Below are 25,884 nucleotides of genomic sequence, written 5' to 3'. Positions count from 1 at the left end.
TGGGTAGAGAGAACATTGTTACTATTTATGTTCTTGGTTATTTTTTTATTTACATAATAATGTATTAATGTCCTTGATACTAAAGGGACTACAAAAATTTTCCATATCCATGGTTTAGCTCCCAGCTCTTATCCCTACATGCATATTTACATTCTAGTTATCGTAATTGAACTTTCTATACTTAACACCCCAAACACCCAATCCCGAGCCTCCTTCTAGAACAATAATATGTTTCTTCCATGATTGCACGCGCAAAAATAGCTGCAAATCACTGTGGTTACCTTCGTTGCAACAATGAAGCAGGCACAAGGTTGAGATCTTCTGAGCAAAAAATTTACTAGCTGAGATTTATAATTTGAAGTTTATGACTGTTTTTGTTTCATCCTTAATGACTTCAACAACAGTCGCATTACAAAAGAAGCATCTTTGGCAGTTCAAGAGGTGTCGGGTAATGCACCCGTAACATGATTGATGTAAACAAGGAACAAACCGAGCATCAGCTACACAGGTATAGCAAATACAGCATAAACTGTCATCGCATTCTGATTCTTGCAAGAATGTGGATGTCTCTGAATCTTGGGACGCCATCCTACTGATGAGAAGGGTTAGGAAATCCTCAAGTTGCCTCAGTTTAGCAAAGTGAACTTTCCCTTTGGAAAAACCAGCCTGCCAAATAAAAGGAAAATAATGTGAAATGGCAGCACTAAAGATCAGATTACAAGATCTTTGCAACAAAATTTCTTGTATACATAAAAATTAGCAACTAAGAAATATAAATGACATTACGATTCATGAGGCAACCTCAAAATATTTGAGGCCTGATAAGAAAAACTAAAGAAAAACCTACGGTGCGTTTGGTTATCGGTACTAAATGGTGGGAATGGTAATGGAAAATTAGTATAATTTTGGTAGAAATATCTATTGATAAGTTTAATAGTCATGCTAATTCTCCTTCAACAATCTCATTTTCTTCATAAAATTCATTTCAATGCATTACTATTTGAACATGTGGTATAAGATGGTAATGGAAAATTATAAACAAAAAAACTTTTTAATGATTTAACTTCCATTACATGGGAATGACATGACACATTATGAAAAATTACACTAATGTAACAATTATGGCTATTGATTCTTTGTCAACACTAATTAAAGATTCTGACAAACATATAGCATTCCATAGGTCATAGCGATGCTGTCTACCTAGCAACTGCACCTGGTAGAAGCTCTTCAAAAGAAGGTATTGTTTCTTAGTCTTAAAGGTTATTAGACTTGGCACAATTTATATCTACAGAGATAGCATTAACAAGTGATAAGAGTAGCAAGTAGCAAAACATTTGAATCATTCGGGAAGAAAAAAAGGGTTGCCACAAGAAAGCTGTTGGAGTGAACATAGCAGCCTCACGTATCTAAACTAGATAGAGGTGAAAGACAAGAACTAACCCAGTTGAACTCTAACATATATTGGAGACCAAAAACAACAGTTTCGGGGCAATCCATCTTGGCAAAAACTTCGATTAAATCATTCTGCTCGCTTGATTCAAATTCGGTACTTGCTTCCACCAAATTCACTATGATGCCAACAAGAGGAGCCAATATCATGCCTCTATTTATTTTCTCTGGAGACTGACCATGCCTTTTCACTGACCTGATGAGCATAAACAAAGATACCTCAAATAAGTAGTTGACATTCATAGACCTTAAAGATGCAAGACACAAGACTAGTTTAGAGTAACAAAAAGATCAAACTTCCTTAAAGCTCAGATTGATCACTAATCACTGATCACAGTAGGAGCAATTCATATAAAATTAAAATTAAATTACAAATCTAAAGTCTCAGCCCAAGAATTGACCTCAGTAATATGAGTATAAACGCTCCTGTACAAAGATTAAATCCAACCAAATAGAACAAAACCCACCCTCAAGCTCAGTCTTAATGCACATCAACAATACAACAATGCTATCAAAACCCACAAAATGGAGTCAACTACATAACCAAATAAACAAATTTAGAAAGGGAAATTTGATTTTAAAGGTACGAACTTTGAATCTACCGCTTTTAAGGTTTTAACTTTGATTTATCTTATAAAAATTCCTGCATTAAACTGGATTTAATTTTAAAGATTTTTTGACTTGGTCAACAGGTCATCTTCGACCTTTTTGATTTTTTTTTAAAAATTTACATTGATTTTATAATTAAAATATCACTTAAAAAAATAACTTGGTTCTTTCTTCCACTTTCTTCCGTTTTGATCCTCCATTAAAATGGTTAGTGAACTCCAAATCTTTTCCTTTCACCTTTTCTCTCTCCATAAAAAATGAGAATTTGCACAATAAAATTCCATTAAAACGATAAATTTATAAGACGGTCAATTGTTTTCCTTTCACTTTCTTTCTTGGTTGATACATAATCACAAAAATTATAACAAATAATTATAATAATGGTGAAAAAAAGAAAATTGAGATGGATTTTTTAAATCAACAGATATTATTAAACTGGTAAAACAAATAATCACGAAAATTAAAGCAAATGATTGATAAATTACAAAATTGAAATGGATTTTTTAAATCAACAAGAAAAGAAAACCCAAAAAATTGAGATGGATTTGTGACTACATTTTTGGAGATTTCTAAAGGATTGAAATCAAAAACTCAAAACTCAGTGCATTATTTCAATCTATATTGTACAGATTTAAAGACTTATAATTTAATTAAATACACAAATGGTTAAGAAATGGTGAACAGGAAGAAAGTGAAGATGAAAGAGATGAAAGATTAAAATGGTGAAGAGGCCATGGTTGAGGGGAAGAAATCAAATGAAGAAACGAAAGAGAGGAAAAAGATTAAAATGGTGAAGTGACCATGTTTGAAGGGAAGAAATCAGATGAAGAAATGAGAAAGATAAAGATGTAACGGGTAATTACAGGTTACTAAATCTAGAACATCTTTAAAAATTAATCTAGTTAAAAGTTGAAACACTTAAAAGATAAATCAAAGTTAGAACCTTTAAAAGCGGAAGAAATAAAGTTTGTACCTTTAGAGTTAAATTTTCCATTCAGAAATCATTTCCCATGCATTGACCTTAACCTATCCAGGAATTAATTCCCACCAAGTAAAAAAAGGAAAAATAATATCTCTCTCAAGGTCGGTGTTAAAACAACAATGTCAAATCTTCAATCCCAACTATATGCGATTGCTACATAAACCAAAAGTCCAAACCCAATTAGCATGGAAAAACATTGTTAACAAAGATGTACTATATTCGGCCTTATGGCCCCTACCTAATACTAATCTGCAACAAAAACAATTCCAATGATCATCTATATATATTATCTTCTTGCATTCATTCCTATCATTGTCATATGCACATGTAGATCCCAATTCTTCATGTTATTCTTCAGTCCTATTATTTAATTCATCTTTGACCTTCATCTTCTTTTGACGAACTCCTCAAAGTCCAAAACATCCACTTTTCTAACCGGTGCACTTTTCGGTCTTATTTTGCACATGACTAAGCCAAATTTTGTCTTCAATATCAAAATCTCCAAGATGCTTTCTTAAGTCTTCATATCAAATTATATCCTTTAAGGCTTATCCACTCAGCCATCGTGATATATGCATTTCAGATGAACAATGACCTCTTTAAAAACCCAAAAACCTTATCCATATAGAGAAAGGTTCAAAATGTTCCCTTATTTGTTCAAAATGTAGATGGCTATCCCTCAACACATTCATTTCCATGAATATCTAAAGCGGGGAAACTTACTAATTAAAGAAAATAATATAAAACGCCCCTACTTAACAATGAGATCCCTAGCAACATGCAAACACTGCCCACCACATTAGACCTTAAGGTGGCAATAGAAACCAATGAACCAAATCTCAAATAAAAACAACTGCCTGCAGATGCTCTCAAACGATCACAAGACATGAGGTAAACCCAATAACTACCACTAAGACTTAAGCAGTGATGCACATAGATTTTTCTTTTCATTTAGTCTCATTTCAAACCAACAATACTTTGAGAGTTTATTTTGTATCACATACAGGTGTTGGATACTTTCGTTTCAACTAGGACACAGACAGGAGAAGGTAAAATGGAAAAAGAAAAAAAAAAGAAAAAAAAGGGGTGTGGGGGGGGGGGGGAGCATTAGGTATATAAATCCAATGAGTAAAACTGAAATTTGAATAAATAATTGCTATGCGAAATGATTATCTTTTACAAACCCAAAAGTCCTCCATAAGTGAGCAAATGTAACCATTTATCATTAATTAGGATTAGCATTAAAGCTCACTACATCTAGAGGCTCCCAAACACCACTTAATTAAGTAGTTTTAGATGATAGTAATTGTTGTTGCCTATGGGACTAGGAAGTATTATAGAAGTAAACATAAAGTAAAATATGTTAAAATCAAGTGAAAATACATTCACAAGTTTTTAATAAATCATTAACCCATTGAGCTCAATTGAAGAATGTTTGGTTCCATATTTGACAAAGGGAAGATACTTTTCCATCATCACAAAGCAAATTACCTCATAGTCCACTATATATCCGCCAGTAAAATACCAACTAAGGAATCATATTAATAGACAAGGGAAACTATGCATACAAAGTAAAGCAAGTGAACTTATGATCAAGCACACAATCACAATCACAAAGATAAGCAACAACATATAACCATGAACCAGTAATTGAAACTCACATTCTCACCTCTGAAACAAAGTGATTGCCTTGGGCATTGCCATAGAGAAACAACCTAATAACAAAGGCTTTATTTTATGCGGACAAAAAAACTAAAACTAGACAACTACTCCCTCTGTCCTGAATAATTTGCATCAAAGAGATAGGATTGTTTTTTAAGAAAAAGGTGGATAATGGTGATAAATGAAGAGAGAGAATGAATTGTGCGAATGAAATTGAAAGAGAGTTAAAATGTATGGATGAGATTAAAAGAAAGGGGTGGACAATAGTCCAAAAATAGAAATGATGCAAACTAAGTGGGACGGACCAAAATGGAAAATACTGCAAATTAAATGGGACGGAGGGAGTATTTCCACAAGTGCAGAAGAAAAATCAGCACAAAAGCAGATATCTGTTCATCCAAAATTTTGGCAATAAAACATTTGCTTTAGTGCAATCTCAATTCCAGCTAAAAGCAACCAATTCAAATTTGGTATATCAAAAAAAACAAGAATAAAGCAGGAAATCACTATTATCAAAGTTAAAACACACTATCAAAAGTGACGAGACAGATTATAAGCTAATGCATCTAATGACGTCCAAGTTCCAACATATTAGAATATTCTATCATTTATGACAGGGAATTCGAACGCATGTGAACATAAGATTTCATATGCTTACCAATCAAAGAACTCAGAATCAGTTGCTACAGTCATCTGGTTTAGCGTGAAAATGACCAACTCAGTCAACCTTTTCAAATGCATATCAATCCCTAAAAGAAATGCTTGAGGAATTTCAAGCGTGACAAACTCCAAAATACGAGCAAGATTGCAAGACAAATCAAATATTACACTGCATTTCCGCTGCTGGAACTCCAAAATCTACAAAAATCATGTATAAACATCAAGATTAAGTTCAACATTAAATTTCATCAAGATATGGTACACAACGAAAACACTAGAGAAGTTTCTTTTCACGTTAACAGCTTGCAATTGTTAATAATGCTAGCACCACATGACCTATTGAACTTAAACTGCCATCGATACTAACAAGTAAATATTAATAAGTTGGGGCCTAAACCAAGTACATTGGCAGTCATGAGGCAATTGAGGCTTACATGATTCTTTTCTAGCATTTCCCGAATATTAACTGAGAATTCAGTCATTGTCCAACTCAAGGTATTGAATAAGCGATTCAGAAAAGCAGAGAATAGTTCTTCATCTTCAGCGCACACATCACGCAACAAGCTCTTCATAAGAATAACATGCATCCATAAAGACATGGGTTATTTAATAGGCTATCTAAAATAAAGAGGTCTCCGGATGCAGAGTAACAAAAATCTGGACAAGCTATATATTCTTACCTGGAAAACAACTGAAGAAGTTGATGTCTCGCCATGCTTTGAAGAACCAAAACCAGAACCCTTGCACAATCTCAAAAGAATGTTAGTCACTGGGATCCAGGATCTGTTATCAAACGCAGATAACAAGGCTTTTGGTAATCTTTGGGTGGCAGCAAGATTGGTTTCAAAAGAAATCAAATATTCCTTGTACTGTACCAATGCTGATATAGATTGAAGAAGCAGATCCTTTATATCTGCACTCGATATCCTGGGATCATTGAAGTGTGTAACAACAAAGGTGACCTGATGAAAATCCAATTACATACTTCAAACACATGATACAATTATCATTAGGTCCAAAAGCATATGCTTAGGTGAGCAGCTATAAACATTAAGGAACAAACTTGACGAGGGAAAATCCAACATTTGGATAACACTCTACTCTCTAGTCTCTACTCTCTACTTTTGGTACCTTCAATACACTTGGTATAGAGTCATGGATAGATATACAAAGGAAACATGCAACAAGTGCAATAAGATAAATGGCCCTACAGTGGCATATGGTTTCAAATATCAATCTGACTATCAACTAACTCTTCCCGGAGTCTAAGTTTATCTAAAGATAAAATTATCTAACATATATCTTGTAAGTGAACTTTCATTTTCAAAATAAGTTAAACAAAACTCTCACAAGAACCTACAGCTTCAAGACCAATGTTACCCAAAACGAAATTCTATCCGATACGAGAACCGGAAACGAAAACAAGAAACATTAATTTAGAGTTTCCAAAACGTTAGGAAACGTAGATTCAATTGTAGTTTATATTATATTTTGCTACACCTTAAAATAAAAGAATATATAGAGTAAGAAAAGAAAATGACTAAAAAGAAATGATACATACGAAAAAAATTAAAGAATAAAAAAAAAAATGCTTTGCTCGTAGAAATGAAAATGGGCTATAAAATTATTTTGGTCTAATTGAAGTAGTACTGATAAAAGATATACTTCATCAGCAAAGAAATATTAAAAATTGAAAAGGCCAATTGTGGTAAAACCTAGTATCAAACGGAAAAGAAGGCGGCAACCCTAGAAAAATCAGATGAAAGAGAAAAGAAGAGAAAAAAAAGAGAAATGGAGCAACCCTGGAAAAATCAAAAGGAAGAGAAAGAAGAGTGGAAAAAAAAAGAAAAAGAAAAGGAGGCAGACAAGTAAGCTTTCTTCTCCATTTTTCTTAATTTTTTGACTTTCTCTCTTCAAGCTCTTCACTTATGTTCTCTTTTCCCTTCTCTTTCTGTTTGGATTTCAGAGCTTGAGAAAGCCCCGACCATAGCGAACCGGATCGTTGCCACCGGCAATCTGAGTCGCGATCCAGTACGGTTCTGGTACGAACGATATGGGATGAAGTCCGAGGCTACACTTCGTTTCACGCTTCTAAGTTCGGGACTGCCAACAGCGAAATCACACAGCACCATAGTCCAGGGATAACCATCTCAAGCTGTAAAGTCTAACTAATAACACCACATCAATTAATCAGCTCTCTTCAACCTAAAATTAAAAGAAACATACTAAAACTTAATCATATTCCTTACCTGAAAGAGCTTATTGTACAACTATAGCAATTAACATGTCCCCTTATTTCTTTTCTTTGCTTAATTCTTTAGAATCTTTCAGACTACACTTCCACTGCCATCCCTAATTATTCAACCATCCATCTAAATAAAGTATAGAACATTCACCCAAGAACCAATCATGTTCAGCCAAAAGGAATATTCAGCACCTGGTATATCATACATTTTCTGCCACCTCTTCATCACTGCTGAAACATCTCTATAGCCTATAGTTTCAATCTGCTATGCAAACACGAGGACACTATGGTACCAAATCCAGTAAGCTAACAACAAACTGTTGAAAGCTCTAATACATATATTAACCAAAAAACATGTAATGACACTATGATACACAAGAACCAAAAAAAAAAAATTCTTTAAAAAAAAAAAAAAAAAAAAAAAGACAGAAAATATGGGGATAGAGCAAGAGAAAACTGAAGAGTTAAACAGTGTAGGGACAAGCCTAGAGAGAAAAATTGGACAAGAAACAAATATTCACACTGTACTTCAGCTTAAGATCAACCTTATCAATACTTACATTCAAAAATCAGAGTAGCCTGACACAAAAGAATAGAGGATCACAAAAAACTTTCCAATTTAGTCCAAAGAAAAACATCAGTCGTTGGAGAAAAGTGGCATGACAAAAGCCTCGGCCAATAAGAGCCCAAATAACTTATGACAATGCACCCTCAGCAAACAGCCTTGAAAGCGAAAACTAGAAAAGTTTCAAAATGATAGTGTAAAAATTAAAAAGGTAAATGATAGAAAGTGAAAGGAAAAAAATTAAGCATGAAAAGGAAAAAATAGTAGAGGGGTAGAAGAGGACAGCGATAATTTATAAAATTTTAGTAGATGGAAATTGTAACGTAAGAAATATGACATCACAAATGGCACACCTTAGTAGATGAAAATGAAAACTATGGGAACATCAATATTTGAAACGTTTCCCACATTTTTGACCAATAGCCATGTAGATTAAAATAATATTACATGCCACGGATTATTGTTAATGAAAACTCGTCGCATGACAAAGGTTTTAGAAGATTTTTATAATTTGACAACTAAAGGGACGAATAAGTAAAAAGGCTTGATGCATGACGTCACAACTGTTCGGATTATTGGGGACTTTTGTTCACCAAGTAGTCAAAACAATGGTTAAGGAAATTAATCATGCATGTTAGTATTAAGCTAGAAGCGGACAAAGTACCACATTGTGATTGGTTGTTTGGGTATCATGTAAGTACATTAGTACATTGTACTAATGGTAGTGGATACATGGATGAATGAAAACTTGGTGAGAAAGGTGTGTGTTTGGTGTGCATACCATTCAGAAGTGAGAGAAGAGTGCTATAAGTATTAATAATGTTGGGGACCAAGGGACAAGTGCCAAGCAAGGAACAAAGCCAGATCAAGCAGCCTGCAGGCCGTTCAACCGCGCTAGCCCGAGCAGGGTCGAGCGAGGTTACTGTCCCCCATTTCGTGATCTGCTGGCTGCCTTCTGTTTGTATTCAGTTGTTGCCCCATTTTCCCACTATGCTCCACTATAAATACCTTAGTCCTAAGTCCCTAATACTAACACCAAAGTCTCATTTGTATAGAGCTTTATCTCTTGCTTTGTTTCTCCCTAATTAGCTCCTCTCTTCCTCGCATTAAACCTCCATTGTAATACCTCTCAAGTTTTGTATTCTCCTTTAAACACATTAATATTAATCCTAGGCTAGATGGTGGATGTAACCCATTGATTGGTGAGCCACCTTAAATCTTTGTCTTGATTATTTCTTTATCATTGCTATTCATTACACTAACTTGCATTATTTGGTTCCTACACTAAGACACATCATAAAATCTCATCTAAACTTCATTTTGTGATCCTTGAGGTATACACCTCTCCTTTAAATAACATTTAGTACTTCCTGAGCTAAAATTTAAGCTAAAATACACACAAAAAAAAAATGAAAAGTGAAACGTACAAATGAACTCAGTCCTTGCTTGATTAAAATAGCAGAAGGGGCAAATGGCGGGTCACATTTTCGTAACACATGGAAGCAATCAACCTGCAAAAAAGGCAACAAAATAGCCATAAATATTTCAAAATTTTAAAAATAGCCAGACTAAGTTAACTATGAAGAAAAGACCAACTTTACAACCCCCTTCAATCTCATATTTTTTGCAAGCTCTGAAATTAGTGAATCACAATTCAGAAAGCTGGACACCACAACTTCTACTGGAGGATGGACTGAGCATTACAACCGAAATTTAATAGCTAACATCCTAATAAAAACTTACATGTAAGTAATAATAATGTGAGAACCAATGCAAATAAAAATGGAACACGAAGATAGCTTTGACTAAATTGAAGGGAATCGATCATCAAAAATAAACTACAGGAAGTGGCCATCAAAAAATACACTACAAGACATAGGAAGAGGCCAAAGAAATCAATCCCACTTGATCCACACCGCATCAATGCTTAGCCACACTGATATTATTAGCCAATATGAGTACTCTAATCACTTCGATTAGATTCTCTGCTGAAAGATGACTTAAAACTGCAATTTCCGTTTGTCGTGCAGGTTCTTGACCATTGAACATATCTCTTCATTCCCTTTTACAAGAGTTTTCAATTTCACGTCCTAAAGTAACTATGAAATAATTTTCCTATGGAACAAAGCTATGAATCTAAGAGGATAGGTCCTGTAGTAGAAGAATCAAAATGGAGTACACACTAACAATGTTGACAATGAGTCCAACAAAGTGCAAGAAGGCAGAAGCACAAGAGCATAGTAAAAAGAAACCTACAATGTCCCACAAAAACACCGACAAAACCCAATTTTTAAATCTCCAGTATTTCCTTCCAACCATAAGATAAGATGGACATAATTTCAGATAACTTTCTTTCCTACACAAGTTTAAAACTAAAGCAAGAAAAAATCACTACACCCTCAAAAACTCAAAAGACCTACAAGGTAAGTTTGGATCAGTTTTAGACAAGTGAAAAAACCAATAATGTCAAAGCCATGCATTTGATTTTCTATCATCTCACTAGACATATAGGAGAACTATTGGGTTAAGTTCTTTGGTAGAAAATATTTAATACTCTTGAGAGTAGCATACATAAGATTATCGTCGATCATGAGGTGAACATGGTGCATTGGAACAAATACGACAATGGTAGACTGGTATTTTTTTTATCAAAATTGGTACAACTTCGCACCTTGAGACAACAATGCCAAAGCTTTCATCCCTACAATATAAGTTGGAACTAATCATTGAGAGAAATATTCAAACTCTTAAAATGCTTGATCTGATAGTATAGGAATACGAAAAGCATAGTAAAGATTTTTGTTTAAGAAAGTAGGGAAAAACAAACCATTGAGAAAGGATTCTAAGTTTGACATTGTTTGAGGATATAAGTCAGAAAGATTAAATTATGCTTTCAAGTTTCTAGTTCAACAAAATTAAAATTGTTTATCGTTGTCTTCCCGTGTAACTAATGAAATAGTAGACTAGCTATTTAGAGAAAGAATCAGTAGAATAATTAGTGATACCACAATCGGCCATAATCAAAGAGGACAAAAAGTGCATTATGTACACACAATTTCTTTTTAAGAGCAAGATGACGCATCCTTGGCATAAAAATGAAGGTTTTATAGAGAGCACAGTCTTTATAACTACATACGGATAATGTCTGTCCCTGAGATCAGATAACACAAGACATTGAGCACCAGAGTCCACAATAAGATAAGAAGGGCCTGTGGACTATCTTCTCTTAACCATTAAATCATGCTTCTCTAGTTTACCTTCAAATATATAGTATGTGTGACCTCAATGTAACTTCCCGTTATTCCCTTCCTTTTCATTAGAACAAACCTTTAAAATAGATCAATGATTCCACATTTCTTAATTGATTACCACTAACTTTTTGAACATCTGAATAAATTTGACAATGAAAAACAATTAAATGGTGCCAAAATTCAATTCCTACATCATGTGAGTAACAAGGGATTACTTTTAATGCTTTTAAAAATTTTGAACTTTCTAGAAATTTTGTATTGATGAAAATATTTTATCCATAAGCCAGCTTACATGATCTTCAATGAATGCCCCATCATCATATCATTGGCAATATTAGACAATCTTAATTAGTAGCAAAAAAAATACCAGTTATAAGCAAGCTACAACTCTTTGAGTCACAAAAATTGGCTACTTAATAAAAATGCAGAAGATAAGTGTAGGGGTTACTTACCAGAGCTTCCATATAGAATTCAGGAAGAAGACTGAACAAAATATCATCTTTGCTTATCACCAGAAGCAATTGCACAATCCACATGCAAGCAGCATACATTCCTCTTTGTTTCCATTGAGACAATAGAGAGATGCGATACCTGTCAGGCATAGGACTCTGTTTTGAGGAAAAAATCCAACTTAACTTGAAAAAAAAAACCAAAAATGGTATATCTCCCAACTAAGGGAACCTAAACATATGCGCTGATTAGCTAAGACCAATTACATACACCAAAAACATAATCAATTCATTTATTACAAGGCCAATGCAACAGCCTCTCACCATAGCCATGTCAAAGAGGTCACCGATAATGATCATAATGACTTGGGATATGCGTAAGGCCAACAGACCCTATAGCACATCATTAATGAACACGGAAAATCTGAAAAAATAACATGACTAGCAAACCAATTCTCATGTTTTGACCAAGCAAATACAAGTAAAGGACTTCAAAGTGCCAAAGGTGAAAAGGTCACATTGTGCATTTTTTATTGAAGTTTTTCATATGCAGCCAACCTCGTGTATCATGAACAAACAAGGTAGGATGGCTGAACAATGAAAACCAGATTCGATATTACAAAGTGAAACTCCAGATGATTCAAAGTGTCAAACACATCAAGGAGGAAATCTAACCAGTAATCAATTTAAAAAGGACCACATTAATGGGTTTCACAACAGAGATAAATAAAAGGAATAGGATGAGGAGTGACCAAAATAGACTAGTCAACTCAGATGCAATAAAATGGCATGGTTATCTAGCTTTTGTAAGTGGCATCTAAATTAAGAGTCCTGCTCTTGAAACTTATGAACTTCTACTAGTTCCTAATTTTCTATATTGCACCCACTACTATAATAACTATCACTAAGGAAAGAAAATTAGAACTACCAAGAGTTAAAACGGAAGTACAAAACCTTTAGAGGAGTTTGAGAACAATTAAAGATGCATTGAACCAAGAAAAATGGAGAAAGAAGCAAAAGAGCTTAAGTTTGGGCATTTCGCCAAGGCAAGAAGAGCCCAATCGAGCATGAGCCAAGCACAAGCCCATCTCCCTTTTGTTTGGTGCATGCAATTTGGTCTTTGCTCTTTTAGGTGTAGCATCTCCTCATCAACTACTTATACCTTTTTGGTATTCCTAGTATTTTAGGACTACTTATCCCAAGAAGTTTTCTTACATGCATTAGCCTCTAATTTCTTGTCAGGGGCGGTTCTGGGCACCACCTAAGGACCCCGGAAATAAAGGTCCACAAGTATTAAATGGTATCATCGTCATTAATATCAGAAAAAATAAAATTAGAGCAGTTGGTAGAAGTTTTACTCGGCCAAACTTGTAGAGTTGGGTTCAAATCACCATATCTACATTTTTGGAAAATAATTAAAGGGTGCCCAAAATTAGCCTTTAACTATGCATGTCTTTAATTGGAAAATTCATTTCCACAAAACACGCCTCAAGCCTACCCATAACCCAGTTGCCCTCTTTCTTCTCATTTCCTACGTTTCCTCCTCCAACCTTTCCTCTTCTCCATGACTCCATTTATTCATTCAATCATCTCCTCCCAAATCCTTCTTATCAAGTCTCGCCATCAAATTGGAGAAAACCACACCAGATCTTCATCTTCATTTCAACTCCAGGTATTTTAATTTTCTCATATAGTTCTTTATTTTTGTTGATTATTAGATTTAATTTTCCGAAAAATGTGTTATTTTGAAATATTCTTTAACTTATGTGAATTTTTTTATTATATTTGAGTTATGTGCTTATCTTGATAACTTTTTATCTTTAAAAAGCTTGGAAAAAATCCCTGAAGTTGGCATTTGGACAGTTTGACATAAATTTCAAATTCAATTCACCATCTTCCTTTGTTCACTGTAAGCTTTTCGAAATTCAAAATTTGGTGCTATTCTTTATCTCTTTATTTTTAGTTGTGCTAAATGGTCTTGCTCTAATGGCAATTGAAATTGCTATGTTGGTCACTCAAAAAAAAAAAAAGAAAGTGCTATGTTGGAGGAAGTTGATGTCAAATGTGTTGTAGATGATTTTGCTTCAAGACATGTGAAAAGAGCAACATTTTTTAAGGTATTTGTTGTAAACTTTTTATATTTGAAGTAATTTTATAATGTAATTTAACTATACATTTTGGCATGCGTTAGATTTTTGAAGTGGAAGAAATTTTATCATTTAATAATTATTGTAAATAATTTGTAAACACTAGGGTTATTAGTCGACCCCAATCTTTTGGGATTAAGGCTCTAGTATTGTTGTGTTGTTGTGAACAATTATTGAAGGGCCCATTTTAAAAGACAACACATAAATAAATAATGCTTCTATCATCTTTGCTCTGCCTCTAGTGTTGGTTTCCCATATGTAGGCTAATGTGTGAGAAGCTTCCATCATCTCTTACACAACATATTTTTCTGATTCTGTAGTTGGAGAAACACTAGAAAGAAGTGGATTAGAGTATTTTGAAAGTCTTCAAGTTCATAGTAATAATTCAAGCAATAATTCTAGTGTTTAAAATTTATATTGTAAACTTCGGGTTGAAGATCAAGAACCTAAAGCAAGTTAAAGAAGGGTTTATTGAAGTCCATGTTCATGTAAATACTTCATTTTTTTCTTAAAACATCAATCTTACTTTTCTATAAGTTGAAGTATTTCTTACTTCGTTACTTCATTATCATCCTGTAAATGTTATTTATTTCTTAATTGCTTAATTAGTGATCTTAATCTTGACTAATTAATTTTACTCCTTGTTTAATTAATCCTATTTTTGTTTAATTGGCTTGGTTTATCATACTTAAATGCAATGTGTTTGTTTTCATGTTCTCTTACATTATAAGTGAGTGGTTCTATCCTAGAAATAGGAGCTTATTAACTCATTGTCTTTGGAAAGTGATTACAGTTAATTGAGCATGAGTTGATGTAATATTGGTCCACGAGAAACTTTAATAAACTCTTGGCTAGTTTTAAGAAGGGTGGCTAGGAGACGGTGCTATGTCATCTATATAGAAGTGTCTAATACCACTTCAGCTTTACCCATGGTTGATTCCTTGAGATTATTTATGATTAAATTTAGCAGTAAAAATCTATGCTAATGAACAAGTAGCCTAGAAGCCAAAGTTCATTAATTCCTCTCTATTCACCCGAGATAGTTATGTTGAAAAATAATGGTTACTCACTTACTCCAAATGTCATGTCATTCATCTAAAGTAACCATGGCTAGATTGTAATAGCATGGATGACCATGGTATCGTCAAAGGCTCGTCAAAGGCCAGAAGCCTTAGACCTTCTACCTTTACCATAGACTAAGTGATACCCAAACCTAGAAGTAGATGCATCTTCCTTACATGTTAATAAGTTAATACAAAGTGCTAGTTGTCTTTCCATAGATAATCTTCCAAGAGTTCAATCGTTGTGTTCCAACAAACCCAAAATCTATTGGTAAAAATCTTTTGATTACTAGGACTAGGATAGTGCAACATTGTGACACACACTTTCCACTAATATTTGTTATTGGATGGTATGTGTTGGTGTGTTATACTTGCAACAATGTAATTTGATGGTCTTTAAAGTATAGCCACACTTAACATTATATATTTATATATATATATATATATATATATATATATATATAGGAAGAAGTTCCAGTGAAAACCATTCTTATATAAGAACCATGAGAACCAATCTGCCTAACAAAAAAGTGTTACTTTTTTACTAAAAAGGTGTTACTTTTAGACAAAAAAGTGTTACTTTTTTATGAAAAAGAAAAAAGATACTTTTAGGCAAATAAGTGTTACTTTAAGAAAAAAATTCTGAAAAAACGGTGTTACTTTTCGAAAAAAAACGTGTTACTTTGTATTTATATTTTTTTTTGAAAGTAACATTTTGTTGCTAAAAAGTACCAAACTTTTGTAAAAACAAAAGTAATATTTTTTTGGGCAAAAGTAACACATTTTCTGTGAAAATCTAACACATTTTTATCGGAGATGTTGGTTCTCACGGTTCTCATATAAGCTTGGTTCTCATATAAGTTATAGTGAGAAACCAAGCTTATATGAGAACCGTGAGAACCAAGCTACATGATAAAAAAATGTTACTTTTTTACAGAAAATGTTACTTTAAGGCAAAAAAATGTTTTTTTAAAAAACAAAAAGTTACTTTTTAGCAAAAAAGTGTTACTATCAGAAAAATTTTCAAAAATAAAATAATATAAAGTAACACGTTTTTTACGAAAGTTAACATTTTTTTATGTAAAAAGTAACACCTTTTTGTGAGTTTTGTTCAGAATTTTTTTGAAAGCAACACTTTTTTGTCGAAAAGTATCATCTTATTTTAACAAAAAAATAACACTTTTTTGCATAAAAGTAACACATTGTAATAGAAAAGTAATACTTTTTTGTCAGATAGATTGGTTCTCACGGTTCTTATATAAGGTTGGTTCTCACTAGGATTTCTTCATATATATACATATATATATATATAGGAAGAAGTTCCTGTGAGAACATCCTTATATGAGAACCGTGAGACCCAATCTGCCTTACAAAAAAAATGTTACTTTTTACTCAAAAAGTGTTACTTTTAGACAAAAAGGTGTTATTATTTTTTATGATACTATTAGGCAAAAAAGTGTTACTTTAAGAAAAAAATTCTAAAAAAACTCATAAAAAGGTGTTATTTTTTACATAAAAAGGTGTTACTTTTCGGAAAAAAACGTGTTACTTTGTAATATGTTTATTTTTTTGAAAATTTTTTTTTTTTTCTAAAAGTAAAACTTTTTTTCTTAAAAAGTACCAGCTTTTTTTAAACAAAAGTAACATTTTTTTGTCCAAAAGTAACACATTTTTTGTAAAACAGTAACTCATTTTTATGAAACAAATTGGTTCTCATGGTTCTCATATAAGTTTGGTTTTCACTGGAACTTGACCCTATATATATATATATATATATATATATATATATATATATATATATATATATATATATATATATATATTGAAAATATACATTTTTTCATGAAAGTATCAACTTTTTTTAAAAAAAAAAAGTAACCCTTTTTTGTCCAAAAGTAACACCTTTTTAATTAAAACGTAACACTTTTTTTACGAAGATTGGTTCTCACGGTTCTTATATAAACTTGGTTCTTAATGGAGCTTGACCTATATATATTGAGTCAAATTCCAGTGAAAACCAAGCTTATATGAGAACCGTGAAAACCAATCTCTCCGATAAAAATGTTACTTTTTCAGGAAAAGATGATTCTTTTGGACAAAAAAATGTTACTTTTGTTTTAAAAAAAATTTGATACTTTTTAGTAAAAAATTACTTTCAGAAAAAAATATAAATACAAAGTAACACGTTTTTTTCGAAAAGTAAGACCTTTTTATGTAAAAAGGAACACCTTTTTGTGAGTTTTTTTCAGAACTCTTTTCTTAAAGTAACACTCAGTTGCCTAAAAGTGTCATTTTTTTTTTCACAAAAAGTAACACTTTTTTTGCCCAAAAGTAACACCTTTTTAGTAAAAAAAAGTAACACTTTTTTGTCAAGCAGATTGGTTCTCACAGTTCTCATATAAGAATCGTACAGTTCTCATATAAGGATGGTTCTTACTTGAACTTCTTCATATATATATATATACATAGGATCAAGTTTCAGTGAGAACCAAGCTTATATGAGAACCGTGAGAACCAATCTGCCTGATAAAAATGTGGTACACTTATACAGAAAATGTATTACTTTTGTACAAAAAAATGTTACTTTTGGTTTAAAAAATAGCTGTTACTTTTTACCAAAAAAGAGCTACTTTCAGAAAAAAAAATATATATATTTTCCAAAAAAATAAATATCATACAAAGTAACATGTTTTTTCAAAAAAGTAACACCTTTTTACGCAAAAAGGAACATCTTTTTGTGAGTTTTTTTTTCAGAATTTTTTTCTTAAAGTAACACTTTTTTGCCTAAAAGTATCTTTTTTAAAAATTAAAAAAAAAAAAAGCAACACTTTTTGCCTAATAATAGTAACACTTTTTAGTAAAAATGTAACACCTTTTTGTCAAGCAGATTGTTCTCATATAAAGATGATTCTCACTAGAAGTTTTTCATACATATATATATATATATATATATATATATATATTAGATTTTTTTTCTTAAAATAACACTTTTTTGCCTAAAAGTATCATTTTTTAAAAAAAAAAAACAACACTTTTTGTCTAATAATAGTAACACTTTTTTAGTAAAAAAGTAACACCTTTTTGTCAAGCAGATTTGTTCTCAAATTAGGATGGTTCTCACTAGAAGTTCTTCATACATACACACACACATACATATATATATAACAGAATTTTTTCTTAAAATAACACTTTTTTGCCTAAAAGTATCATTTTTTAAAAAAAAAAAAACAACACTTTTTTCCTAATAATAGTAACACTTTTTTAGTAAAAAAGTAATACCTTTTTGTCAACCAGATTTGTTCTCATATAAGGATGGTTCTCACTGGAAGTTCTTTATATATATATATATATATATATATATATATATATATATATATATATATATATATATATATATATATATATATATATATATATATATATATATTTTATATATATATATATATATATATCGTATAAAAGTTTGAATATGTAGCTTTTTACTCTATATTACACTTTGTCTATTTTGGTGAAATGATTAGTGCACACAAGGTAAGAAGATGGAAAAGACTAAGATCCCCCACTTCCAAATTTAACCCCAATCAACACTCCTCGCCACCCACCCCCATTTTCCAACCATATAAACCCCCTCCCCAATATTTACATGTCCCTTCCCCCCATGCGGATTTCACGCCAAAAGCTGAAATCTATCCCCAAAACACTCAAAACTAATCCGATTGTGAAAATCACCCCCATATCCAAAAAAATTGAACCCACCCAAACCAGCCCACAAAATTGTCCCAAAGACCAAAGCTCGCAAACTTTGCTTTCCCTTAAACCCAATATCTATGAAGGTGGTCTACAACCCTATCGGTAGAGCATATGTACATCTCAACTACGCGCTATGGCTTTCTCAGCTTGGTGTTGTGTTATGGTTGTAGCGACCCAAGGGGCTTGAAACATACAAAATAGGTGACTAGAGAGCAGGGGAACGATGGAGAAAAGAGAGAAAAGGGTATAAATTAGTGGTGGGGATGGAGGAGGACAGAAACAAGGAGGCGGGGGAGACTAACGTGGGACTGGGAAAGGGGTACTCATGGGAGGACAAATAAAGTTCACAGTTTGATGGAAATTGATAAAAGAAGAAACTGGTGCACTTGTTTGAGAATTTTCAAAAAACAATTATGGTTGCACTTAAAAATGAGAAGGAAGCATACATTTAGGTCATATCAAATGCAAAATAGGAAGTTAAAAACAAGGACAAAGCAACAACAGAAGTAACATCATGTATATCTTACCATGTAGAGTGTCTAACACAGTCAATAACTTCTTCTCTATAGATGTTTCGTGCCTCTTTTAGTCGCTTTTGCTGCTCAATGCACGGTCGTTCTTTTATCTGCCTATCTGTTTCTTCCAAAAGAGAGATTGATTGGGACTGATGTGACATGTAGTAGGATGCCTAAACAAATTTTGTGAACAATTAGCTGACATTCCAATTATGAAGTAACAAAACACTAATGCAAGAATAAGCCACAAGTTCTAATAACTAAAAGTTCCTAAACACAGAGAGCACATGCTACACTAAAAGAGGAATTCAACCAGGGAAGATAATAGTATGTACAAAATCAAATAACAAAACAATCACCAGCATAACAAGCGCTCAAGACAGTAAAAGATCCACAAGCCAACAGATATATAGCTCATTCTTCCAAAAGCAGTCTTACATACATAGTGCAAAAATAATGTCACGACATATTGTATTGGTCAAGTGCCCAAGTCCTAGAAATTTTAAATCTATCATACCGCTGATGAGCATCGGAAAGATGTAAAAAAAACCCATCTCATGTTTTTGGCCAATAATAGGCGGCACGACAACCACATAACCCTCGTTACCACTTTAATGTCACCGTTGTTGAAATCACAACCCAAACCCTATGTTTGCACTAGATAAAGATACGCGCGTACATGCTCAAAGCATAACAGCGTAACCAGGTATGTTTTATCAATGGTCCATAATTTCCGTAAATTTGTACTTCACATTTGCAGTTTATTATCAATAAAAACCCCTCTTATTTTGCATCCAAAAAACATACGAAAGTTTCTTATTCACCATTATAGTTTCTTACACCAGATATGTTACTTAAATTCACCTGGAAAGGCTCGTTTTAAGAGGTTAAGATCATATAGAAGTGCTTCTGAACTGCCAGGGATTTATAAAATCATGACTAGCAGTAGAACCCCAGCCATTAAGAATAGAAGAACTTTTGAATTATCAAAAAAAAATTGATGGCCAAGGGAACTAGAGCGCAGAAGAAAAATGTTGACAATCTAGCATGCATATTTTTACCTGTATAAACATATTAATTTATCCAGAAATGATCTAAATACTAACCCTTCCTAAGCATATAAGTTTCAGGAATCTCACAATTCCACATCTTGGCAGCTCTGCACCAGAGTGTGACATAACTTTTAAATGTAAGCACACTTAACAACATGAGTGAGGGACTAATAAACACGCAAGGCTGGAATTCATGAATTCAAACTTTAGAAAGGGATGAAACTTGCACTGGCTTCATCACCAGATTAAGAAGCTACTCAAAGAATAAAAAAGATAGGCATCAAGCCTTTTTCAAAAGCAATCAGAACTTAAAATTTTATCCCCACACTTCAGCCTGTTTTTCACTCGAATTTGATTTTATATCCACGCCCAGCCCCAATAAACCTATTGCATATAAGGGCCCTAAAGCTTGTCATGTTTTGAAACAAAGGAAACAATCGATTTCCCACAAAATAAACCTACTCAACTCACCTGCCTAAAATTTGGAGCAACCCCTATGTGATACAATAAAAGCAAAAAATCAAGAAGCTCCTCTTCTCTCAATGTTGCTGAAGAAATGTTACTCTCGTCAGGTACTATTCTTGAATGCTGCACTGGTCGGTACCCAAACTGAGAGTGAGGATGCTCACTTGAGCTAGGTTTGTCTACAATTTCCTCATTCAAACTTCCAGTACTGCATTCGGCAGCAACATGAGCAGATCGCTCAGGAATGGAAGAGCTATGGCCTAGAGAACCCTTGGCTCTAAATCTCACAGGATCACGGTAGCTTCTTGTGAAATCAAAGTCATAGCTGTAACAACAACATGGTTTTTGCCTAGTAAAATGTGTGACTCTAGTGTCTTCATCATCCATGCAGCCTTCTTCCCAAGATATAACTTCTGACTCCCTGTCAGACAAAGGATGCAAATCTAATAGATTGCTAAATGATCCTCCAATTCTAGAAATGTCTATCCTTAGAGGATCATTCTTCACAAGCAACTCAATGGGGAAACTGAGTTGACCACCCCTATGTAAAAAACCAATATCCTCTTTAGGATTAACCCTGTGACTCTTAGACCACCCACAAATATCTGCCATGGGAAAATCTTCAGAGAGAAAATGAAGGATAACCGAATACAAGGAAACCAAAACTGTGTTTCCCAGAACCCCTGGTGATGTCATGTTACGGTCGGCTCCTCTATTTTTAATCAACACATTCTGCAAAAACTTTCTAAAAATTGAACCAGGAAACTGAGGAGGTGACACAGGAGGAATGAATTGGATAACCAGGCAACACAGATCCCGGTGCTTCTCTTCGATCTGCAATCCATATAACATAAAGTTTTAGTCTCAAAGACTACAATTGCTCAGCCTATTATCAGAAATACAACAAAACTTAGGCTCATATTGAAGGTCCAAAATAATTAAACAGACAGGGGCTAGGTAAAAATACATAAAGTTTAGGACCTTTTCATTTTATATTTTTCAAAATTTTGGGATTCAAAAGTAAGTAATTAAATTAAAGTCAATTTTACAAACACTGATATAAACTAATATTTAAGGCCCCTCATTTCAAGGGGGCCTTGTGTAGTTGTGCGGTTGTACACCTTGCACATATCTCGAACTACCTTTAGAACAAATTAAAGGAATATACAAACAATCATAACAGTTGAATTTGGTTCAATTAACAATTTGCAACTTTGCATGAAATCCACAATGAACGCAACAAATGAGAGTGGAAAATTATTGGCTTAGTTAATCTCAAATCCAAGTAATCTTCCTAATGAGCTTAAGCACTGACCAAAACATTCAGCATGTTCAACTGAACAAGCAAAACGGAAACATTCCATCAGTACTCAAAACTTATTCACCGATTCATCACCACATACAGTATCAACAACAATGTCGAAGCCAATTAAACCAAATGCTTAATCCCAATAATATGGAGTCAGCTATTTGAACCAAAACACATCAATGTAAGAGATCATTGCTAAAAAGGAGAATACTTTCTTCGTCTCTAACTTTAAACTAGTCTACAGCTAACATCAATTCCAATGATCACTCCCATATATTCTCCTTCGATATTTATTCTATTTTATTGTCATGTATTCTTGCAAATCACAATTCTTCATGTCACTCTTACCTCCTGCCAAACCATCTTTAGCCTACCTCTCTATCTTCAAAACTCTCCAAAGTTCCAACCTTCAACTTTCAAATTGTTGCATTTGTTGATGCATATTTTGATCTTATTCGCAAATAACCAAACTAACTTAGATTATATTTCTTAATATTTCTAAAATTTCTGCAACTCCAAGACCCTTTCTTATGTTTTCGCCTATAGTTCAATTCTTTGACATATGTTTGAATAAATATCTTTGTTCTTAATCATGAAGCTAAATTCAAAAGCAAAAAAGATATTTAGATAAATCCAAAATCAAACCTTCATGTCTCATCAAGGAGGTTTCGCCATTCATGAAGCAGGTAAAGGCAAAAAGATAGGACATAAGAGGAAAACAATTGTTTACAAGCATAAGAATCACTAATGGTCTTATACTTTTACCTACAAAGCCAAAGAGTTGGAAGCAACCACTGAAAATAAATTACATTGGAATTCAGAACTGACAAGTAACTGCATTTGTATTTGAACATTTAGGCGATACCATATTTGAATTACATATAAATTGGAATAAGGAAGATGAGCATGCAATTCAAAATGGAGGGAGAAAAAAGGACTTGTATCCAAATAGATCAACTAAAGAAAAAGCCTCTAATGTGAATCATCTTCTCTCTAGAGCATATTTTTAATGTTATATAATAGACTTCAAACATAAATTGAGTATGAAGCATGTATAACCATCATTAAAAGCTAATTTTTAAGCCATTAAAATGTTGCATTATCACTGGACAGTTCAACATAGTGTGATAATTAGAGACACAGAGAAGTATGGAGGGGCATCCAATATCCAACAGTATTGCAATACCTTGCTAATTACATCTGACAGAGCTGTGGTCGTCAGTGCCATACTGCTTTCATGAGCAACATCCTCACAAGAATTAGGCCACCAAACCGAAGGCATCAGTAGCTGAAGATCATGCTTGTTAGGGCTTTTCCATGACAGAAAGCCTTCAAATAAGAACTCGAACACAGATGATTTCCACCAAAGCACCATCAACTCTTCTCTTCTCAACAGATGGCAAGCCAATGCAAGATATGAGTAAGATCCAGAATACGGGCAATCTGTTAGAACTAATGAAGCTGTTTTGCAACCATAAGAAAGGGCATGGATTAAATGCGTAAATAGTAAGCTGGAGCTTCTAAATAACAGAACAATGTCAAGAACTTTGTCCAAGCTAGAATGATCATGTGGTAAATGCAGGCCATATAATTCCATGAGAAATGATAAAAATGGACCCCATGCTATATATTCCATGCCCCTCTCATCTTCATTAAGGACAGAGATGAACTCATCACATATAGCATCAGCAGCAGGGTGAAAAATATCCTCCAGAGGAACAAATCTCTGCAACCTTCTCAATTTATCAACAGAAGTGAAATCAGACCTTTCCATGCGTTTTATTTCCAACAATCTTGATAAGCAGTGCAAAAGCTGTGACGCATGTGAAGTTGCAGGTGGAGGACTTTGGATAGGAAGGAAGCCTTCAATTGGATATTTGAATGGTCGAGCACCAAAATTCAAGTCACACCTTTCACCCTGAGAAAGAGATACGGCAGGAAAATAACCTATTCCAGGACTCATCTTCCTAATGCCTGCAAAGGCAACTCCAAGTGAAATACCATTCCTGTAAAACAAAATCCTGTCCTCGTCTAAGTTTATACAGCATCCAATAACATCACCAACAACCCAGGGCTGACCATATGCCTCATCCTCCTCATTCCATTTCTTAACTCTCTTTCCATCAAAGGCATAAGAATCCTCAGCATCACCAACCCCCATACGGTCGGTGAAGGGACAAGATACAGTAGCCCAACCAAGTTGTTGAATCCCTGCGGTTTCCAGCATCACTTCGTACATCCATTTACCTTGCCAAACACAAGCATTTGCTCTGGCACTGCTGAAAATAGCCAGACTTTCCAGCAACAAAGGAGGGTTAGTAATTCGCAAATCTCCACACATACTAGATTGATCAATCGAAACAACATTTCCATGCCCACGGTCAAAGATACATATGCCATCCTTATTGAGGGGTTGAGAACCAAGATGCTCCGGAAACTTCAAAATAATGCGCTTAACTAAAGAACGGACTAAAGTGACATCAAGTGAGCCGTTCAATGGTTCTATTGATCGGTAAGGAAGATCGAATATATATTCAAGTGTCCGCTCTAATGATTGGTGTCCAAACTCATCATGATAGGAAACAAGACGATTCTTTTGCGAATTCACTTTCTTATCTTCACCATTTAGTATTAACGCTAACCCTGAAGATAATCCACTAGCCCATAAACCATCTTCTGCCATTTAAGAGGAGGGCTTTTCCACCTCCCCAGATTATCCTACATATGTCAACAACCTTGAATTCTCTAGAACCAACTCATATTAGCCTCCACTATACAAAAGCAAGCGACAATCTCCTCCAAAACCTAAAAAGTATAAATAATCCTTATACAAGAGTACAAAACAGCAGTTCCCCCTACAAACTAAAAAATATCATCATAAATCATAGGTAATCATCCAGAATTAGCTAAGTAACACTAGAAACACAAATTTTCAATAATTAACAAAAAAAATTATTACTTTCATCAATTCAAGTTTCTCAGAGCTCCATTTCACTAACATATTATCAAAGTAATGAAATTCAAAACAAATTCTTTTTAGGATAAACGAATTAAAAAGAGAAAAAAATATATAAACTTACAAGCACTGGGATCACGAATCTTCTACAATAAGTCGCGTGAAAGCAGAAAAAAAAAAAACAAAAAAAAAAAGCCTTCAACAACGATCAAATTCCACAATCACTCTTGTCTTCTACAATAACAATAAAATAGACTGATTTGAGAAACTAGTGTCTACCAGACTCCATGAACGAAAGTAGGAAAGAGAAACAAAGGAAAACAGAGAAACGAAATTACCAATTGAACGCCAAAAAATTGGGGGAAAATTGAAAAGTAGCTGACTCAGAAGAACCCTAGAATAAGAGGAACTGTTAACCGACACGTGTCCGTAGTAAGGTAGTCAGTGACGTGGATTAAGAAATGGTTTACTTTCGGGTTAAGCTGCCGGTGACTTTGGAAAGGGTCCACGGTTTCAGCCGGTTATCCGGTAACACTAATACCGTGATACGAAGTTAAATTGAATTTTAATTTAATGGGAATAAATTTAGGGAGTGTTTGTTTTGGAAAATTTAAGACTAGAAAACAGTAATAAATAATCATTTTCGTTACTTGATGTTTGATTTGCATTATCAATAACCATTACCGTTACCAAGAGGTAACCAATTCCCTTAGGTAGCGTTTGGAAACACGAATTTCATTTGAATTTTTATAAT

General features: G+C 33.6%; 1 protein-coding gene across 2 annotated transcripts; it reads right to left on the bottom strand.

The window, feature by feature from the left end:
* Nucleotides 1-25,501, bottom strand: LOC130820340 (E3 ubiquitin-protein ligase RKP). 2 transcript variants are annotated; one of them, XM_057685676.1, is made up of 11 exons: nt 25,255-25,501; nt 23,361-25,036; nt 20,872-21,699; nt 19,361-19,521; nt 11,879-12,017; nt 9,603-9,686; nt 6,046-6,327; nt 5,800-5,931; nt 5,364-5,563; nt 1,444-1,648; nt 1-666 (listed from the first exon to the last, which is right to left on the bottom strand). In XM_057685676.1, exons 2-11 carry the CDS (start codon nt 24,855-24,857, stop codon nt 349-351), a joined length of 3,846 nt encoding a protein of 1,281 aa, XP_057541659.1. In that variant the 5' UTR covers nt 24,858-25,036; nt 25,255-25,501; the 3' UTR covers nt 1-348. The 2 variants fall into 2 exon arrangements, with proteins under 2 accessions (XP_057541659.1, XP_057541660.1); XM_057685677.1 differs by having other exon boundaries at nt 23,361-24,979.
* Nucleotides 25,502-25,884: the final 383 nt, after the last annotated feature.

This window comes from Amaranthus tricolor, chromosome 8 (assembly GCF_026212465.1).
Source record: "Amaranthus tricolor cultivar Red isolate AtriRed21 chromosome 8, ASM2621246v1, whole genome shotgun sequence".
Taxonomy (NCBI): Eukaryota; Viridiplantae; Streptophyta; class Magnoliopsida; order Caryophyllales; family Amaranthaceae; genus Amaranthus; species Amaranthus tricolor.
This window is presented reverse-complemented; position numbering and strand designations above follow the sequence as displayed.